The sequence below is a fragment of the Cavia porcellus genome, unplaced genomic scaffold (genome assembly GCF_034190915.1).
Source record: "Cavia porcellus strain 051 isolate PalLab524CR breed Dunkin Hartley unplaced genomic scaffold, mCavPor4.1 scaffold_16, whole genome shotgun sequence".
In the NCBI taxonomy this organism is placed as follows: Eukaryota; Metazoa; Chordata; class Mammalia; order Rodentia; family Caviidae; genus Cavia; species Cavia porcellus.
The window spans coordinates 4,227,003-4,233,273 of record NW_026947499.1 but is presented as its reverse complement, the minus strand read 5'-3'; the positions used below and the strand labels follow the sequence as shown (position 1 = coordinate 4,233,273).

The 6,271-nt window shown below is 51.0% G+C and overlaps 1 protein-coding gene across 1 annotated transcript; it reads right to left on the bottom strand.

The window, feature by feature from the left end:
- Positions 1 to 1,063: 1,063 nt before the first annotated feature.
- LOC101788221 (uncharacterized) lies at positions 1,064 to 5,242 on the bottom strand. The gene is made up of 4 exons (XM_063227057.1): positions 5,224 to 5,242; positions 3,588 to 3,775; positions 3,276 to 3,431; positions 1,064 to 3,059 (listed from the first exon to the last, which is right to left on the bottom strand). Exons 1-4 carry the CDS (start codon positions 5,240 to 5,242, stop codon positions 2,616 to 2,618), a joined length of 807 nt encoding a protein of 268 aa, XP_063083127.1. The 3' UTR covers positions 1,064 to 2,615.
- Positions 5,243 to 6,271: the final 1,029 nt, after the last annotated feature.

The window sequence follows — 6,271 nt, the reverse complement described above, 5'->3', positions numbered from 1 at the left end:
AGGGCGGAGGAAGGAAGGGTTTTACCCACGGTGGGGGCTCCTCCCTGAGGTCCTGCCATACCAAGATGTAGGCGACCCGGTCGGGGTGGCCCTCTCGTCCGGGGCCGAAGATGATGTTCTTAACTGCTAAGATGAGGGGATGGTGGAAAGTCCCCTCCAGTGGCCAACCCACGGAGAATGTGGGCCACTTAGATGAGCAGAAAGTCTGCCATTTACTTTTTTAACCTGTAAGGAGAGATTGTGAGCCCTCTCTCGAACCTCCGACAAATGGTCGAGGCTGAGGGACAATGGGGACGATGTCGTCTGTCCCATGATGTTCTGAAGACAAAGAGTGGTTAGCGTACGCGTGACACAACAAATAACCGTTCACAACAGTCACACCACACAGGACAAACAGGCCGGCCACCTCACTCTCACACATTAGTCTCACACCAAATGAGTCACCTTAGGGGGTGCCTCCAGATTGGCCCGGACGGACCACAGATTGGGAATGAAATTCCCCAGATTGGCCCAGACGGACCACAGATTGGGAATGAAATTCCCCAGATTGGCCCAGATGGACCACAGATTGGGAATGAAATTCCCCAGATTGGCCCAGACGGACCACAGATTGGGAATGAAATTCCCCAGATTGGCCCAGACAGACCACAGATTGGGAATGAAATTCCCCAGATTGGCCCAGATGGACCACAGATTGGGAATGAAATTCCCCAGATTGGCCCAGACGGACCACAGATTGGGAATGAAATTCCCCGGACCGATAGGAAAATCCTATCGCAGACGGTGAGTCACGGAAAATCGTGTGGGGCATCCCCCGATCACCCAAGAACAGAGAACAGATAACAAAAACAGGTAACAAAAATTGCCCCTAGATCGGAGCCGTTTGGCTCGGGGCGTAAAATACCGGTAGATTGATCCTCAGAGTAAAAATAAGAAGCGACCGGTCATACTCACCCACCGCAGAGCCGTTGAGGTCACCTCCCGTGAGACGTGCTATCTCGCTGGGGCCTCCAAAATGTTAGGGCCGACGCCGCAGGGAAAGAGACCCCAAGGACTCAACTCATGGTGAGGCAAAAAAAGTTTATTTCCATGCGCATGGGGTCCCCCAGGCAAACGAGTGCGGAGGGCCTCGAGGGGAATTTGTGCAGGGTTTTTAAGGGCACAAGCGGGAAGCAAGCAGGTTTACAGAAGCAGATCGCATTGGTTAATTTTGAACGGCGCAGGACTTGGCAGATGCTGATTCGAGGTGTCTGGGGCTGAGTAACCATGGAGACTGAGGGTCCTGGTCTAATCTCAGAGTGCCAGGTACAACTCGGTCTGGTTTGAACAGCACATTCCTTTACTTATCTTTATCTTTACAGAGGACAGAACGTCTTGTGGTTAATGACTAGCAGATTCATTCCTTCCTGTCCTGCCCCGATATCTCAAGGAGGAATTAGGGAGTGAAACATTCCTTACTGCTCTGTTCTATAGCTCGGGGCGGGGGAGTTACATTACAAACGGGGAGTCGATTCTCTCACTCTCCCTCTCCATTCCTGGGATTATTGGTGGTACTCATAACTGCACAAAGGTTATTCTTATAATAATTATTTTGTTTGGATTAATTATGGCTGCTCTGCAGATCTGGCCTAAGTACACAAAGTGTCAACTTTGATCCAATAATTAATTCCTCTGCTGTGCCTTTTGTAGGGGAAAGTGGGAGAAAAGACACCTAAGCTTGCTTTCCCCAAACCTCTTCCTGATCCAGCCTGAGCTCCATTGTTTTAAACTTTGCCCAAAAGCAAGGTACCACCAAGATCAAAGCACAGCCTCTGGCCCCTTTAAGGACTACTTTAAAGAGAACTACTGCCTGTAGAAGTAATGGAAGAAAAGTCACCAGGTAGCATCGTAGTTTGGAATCCATGTAAGTCAGTGAAGTCAGTGGTAAGGAGACCAGGTGGGACTAGATGTTTCTTCTCAGTGATGAGAGAGAGAGAGAGAAAGAGAGAGAGACAGACAGAGAGAGAGACAGACAGACAGACAGACAGAGAATATGAGAGAGAGAGAGAGAGAGAGAGAGAGAGAGAGAGAGAGAACCCAGCTGCAGCTGATCCTAGAACCAACTGCTTTGCTTCCTACTGTTGTTTAGGGCTCCTCTCTCACAGGTGCAATCCGAGCTGTCGGTTTTCTTTTTTCTCCTTAAGCAGCAATTAGCAGTCCAGGGACACTATTTCAAAGTGGCCTCAACACTTGACAGTGACCTTTTTGGCTTGGTTGGTTTCCTAGCTTTCTTCCCTCGCCCCTGCTGATAGGGGACTCTTCAGTCAGCTCTGTGCTCTCTCAAGGCAGGGTTCTGGAAATGGCTACCCAAATCTTAGAATTGCTTCCTCTTCCCACCTTGTGTCCGGACCCGGGAAGAAGACAAGGCCGCAGAGTGGTCTGTGTCCCTGTCTTTATTTTGATCAGGTTTCTGCCTTGCTGTGTCAATGCCCATGGCCTCGGGATGCTCTGGGCTTCCCAGGTGATCAGGATTAAAGGTCACCCTGAGCAGCCAGGCTTCCTTTGTGATGCCTGAGTGCATCACAAAGGCAAGATCTCCCTGGGTGTGGGGGGCAGGGAGGTGGGGCTGCAGGCCCCTATGGACAAAGGAGGACTTTTCCTTTCAGGGTTGGGGTTCCCATCAGCTGACTTTCCTCCTGTGAAAACTGGAGAAGGGATGGGAATCCCAGGTTCAGGAGGCTCAGCCTCTCCCAGGGCCCTTGACAGAGCACCTGTGCCCTTGCCAGGTAGAGGCAAGGAGCAGACATCAGACCCTGAGCAGCAGGGACCAGCATATGGGGGATCCCCAGGTGCTTTCCTGAGCAGAGAGTGCAAACCCACAGAGAAGTCACAAAACGCTCAGAGCTGACTGAAGTCACACTGTGTCCTCCAACGCCGGTCACATCATGTATACACTTCAGCGTGATGTTGCCACGTAGGAGCGTAAGTATGCAGCAAATTCTGCCGTATCTGGGGAAATGTAATCGCAGGCGGTTCTGTAGGGAGCCACACGGACTTCTGTCTGTGCATGCAGCCAAGACCTGAGCAAAACGAGTAGAAACGCAGACCACGCCCCCAGGGCTCAGGGCAGGGCCGCCCGCTCCCCTCCCTCCCCTCCCTCGCTGCGGGTGACGGGCGGGTGGGGGTGAGGTGGAGGTGGGGGTGGGGAATTCTTGGCGGACGGTTGAAGTTGCCGGAGCAACTGCTGGGCCCTTCTGACCGCGAGGCGGGAGGAACTCGGGGCGGGTGGAACTCACCTCAGCCCCTAACTCACTGGAGTCGCGGATGAAGCCCCTGCCTAGGACAGCACGGGAGCAGGTTGAGCAGGGAGAGGCGCCGCCGGGATGGTGATTAGCGCTCCTGAGGCAGCCGGCGACAAACAAGGGGAGAGTGGGTTGGACCAGCGAGAAGAGCTGGGGGGAGGGAAACCTGTGAATTGGGGGAGGACGCAAGCGGGCTGGGGGAGGGCAGGTGGGCTGGGGAGGGCGCAGGTGGGTTGGTTCAGGGCACAGGTAGGCTGGATCCTAGCTAGCCTGGGGCAGGGCACACGTGAGAGGGATACAGCTGACCTGAGACGGGCCTGAAGGGGCAGGTGAGGCTGCCGCTCTACCCTGAGGTGCTGGACAGTTGACCCCGTTCTTACGCAAGCAGAGGGGCTGGCGTGAGTCTGCCCCTCCTGGTCTCTGTTGCGCGTGGGGTGGCTGTGGGCGGCTCCTGATGGAGCTGTAAAGTGTGTGGATGGAAAAGGGGACGGGGTCTCAGGATTGGGTCTCCTGATCAGCATCCCCTGGGTCCCCTCCTGGTAGGCACAGCCCTGACTGGAGGAGGAGGAGGAGGAGGAGGCAGAGCTGGCTTCCCGTGCATCCCGCCGTCACCCCGCAGCCCTGCTCAGGCTCCTTGGGCCCAGCCTGAATCCTGAGCAGGCTCCCAGCATGGTGCAGGCAGGGCCTGACTGGTGGCTGCTGCTGACCAGCTTGCTCCAAAGCAGCCTGGGGTGGCAGGTGGAGACTGCACCCCAATATCCTTTCTCCCCTCCCTCCTGGAAGCGCAGAACTTTGCTCTTCAGCATTGCAGGGTAACCCCCACAGTCCTAGCTTTTCTCTTTCTTTGTTAGGTGTGGCTTGTGAGTAGCTAATGCTGTGTAAGAAAGGCAGGGGAGGGTGGGGGGGACTGGAAATGTCCCTGGTGCAGGTTCCTTTTGCTTAGCGGTGCTTGAGATGGAACTCAAAGCTGTCACATGGAGCTACTTGTAATTTTCTTTCTTTCTTTCTTTCTTTCTTTCTTTCTTTCTTTCTTTCTTTCTTTCTATCTTCCTCTCTCTCTCTCTCTCTCTCTCTCTCTCTCGCTTTCTTTCTTTCTTTCTTTCTTTCTTTCTTTCTTTCTTTCTTTCTTTTTTTCTTTCTTTCTTTCTGACAAGGCCTTGCTAAGTCCCTAACTGGGCCAGGCTGGACTTGAACTTTCGATCTTCCTGCCTGTTTCATGGAGGGCAGGGTTTACAGGCTTGCAGCACCAGGCCTGCCTCCTGATGTGTTCCTAATAGGATTAGGACGGTGATATTCCTGTTATCCCAGTGGCTGAAAGTAGCTGGAATCCCAGAATCTACCCTAGACCCTCAGCTGCCTTAACAGAGAGAAGCAACAAGAGAAAGGCTCTAAGTATCTATTAAAGCTTAGCTTTAGTCTAGAACGCTAGTCTGATAGTAGACTACACCACGTCTAGACTTTCCTGGCTGGAAACAGAAACAAATTTCTGTTCCTCAAAGCTACCAGAATCTTTCTGTGACTCACACCTGACCTTAACCTTGTATTGTGTTCCAAGACAAGAAGTCCAAATTTGGTTCTAACTTTGGAGGAATTTTAAGCACAGGAATAACAGGACCAGTTCTACCTTTTTCTAAGTAGAAAATTTATTATTTATAGGCAGCAAACGTCAGTAGAAATTCACATGCAGTCAGAAAGGGACCAGCTCTTCGGGAAGTCAGTGAGAACTGGACAGCAGAATTGTGGCTGAAGGTGCAGCTGAAGAAGGCCCAGCCTCAAGATGACCACACCTGCCTGCCTCTTTAAGGCACAGCGGTAACTTGGAATTGTACTGTAATTAGCCCCAGCTGGTCCAGGAAGTCCAGCTAGGGCATCAGTCACCAGGAGGCTGAGCAGAGCATCTGGACCATCCCCTCCCCCAAAGGCCTTTGTTCTCTGCCTGTACCCTTGCTGTGGGCCCGCATCACCACTGAATCAGTATTAACTAAACGGATATCTTGTACCTTATTGGCTGATTACAGTTTGACCCGTGTTGCCTCACCTTGTGATTTTGTACCCACCTCGTGATTTTGCTCTATAAAATGTTCCTAGAGAAATGACCTTTGTGGCATCCCACTTTCAGGTCCCCTCCTGTCTCTCAGGGGCCATCTTCAATCTTTTCTACTCTTAACCTCCCTTGTTCCTTGGAATTCATTCCTGTATTTCAGAGGACTCCTGTTTTCATAGCTGACATCCTGCAGGTTGGGAGTCCTGTTTCTCCTGTATCCCTGTGAGCGGTCACCCACTCTGGGCCAAGACCAGAAGCAGGCAGTTGCCTGGGGATCGTGCACTGTCCAGACAGAAGGTGACGATTGGGCTGGGCTGTGGGAGAAGGAGTGTAGTCATATTGGGGTAAACTCAAGTATTTTTATAGTTTTGTTTGTCAAATGCATGGAATATTTTTAAATCAACTTTATGGGTTGATAACATAGGCAGTAAATAATGTGCATCTTCTATGTATAGGTTGACATATTTGCAGACATAGATAAACCTTGCAGTAAAGTCACCATCATGATCAAGACACAGAGCATCTCCATCATCACCACAACTTCCCTTGTCCCTCTCTTTGGTGAAGACACACGCAGACACTTACCTTAAGCAAACAATAATTTGTTTCTGTTTAGTTAAATTAGATTTATTTGCTTTTTGAGAAAGTCAGACAGAACCTCATAACATCTGGGTCTAGCTTCTTTTACTATATAAGTTCTCCAGGTTCATCTATGCTGTGATGTGAGTCGGAAGTTCCCTCTGTTTTTACAGCTATTATTTTATCATTGAGAGTGCAGACTGATGGATCATTGCCTTATTCTCCCACATATCAATAGACATTGGAACATTTCCAGGTTGTGGCTATTGTAAACAAAGCTGCTGCAAATATCCACAGGCAAGGCACTGTGTGGGTCTCCGCTTCCAGCTCTGTATGGTAAACTTTAAGAACACAATTGCTGGGTCTT

Bases quoted from the DNA above. Each gene is read 5' to 3' on its own strand.
- LOC101788221 (XM_063227057.1), bottom strand. The intron at 3,432-3,587 runs GTCAGCTGTATC...CCCTCCCCCCAG, and splicing joins CCCCTTCAGGCCCGTCTCAG to CTCTTCTCGCTGGTCCAACC. The intron at 3,060-3,275 runs GTGAGTTCCACC...CGTTTTGCTCAG, and splicing joins CCAGTGAGTTAGGGGCTGAG to GTCTTGGCTGCATGCACAGA.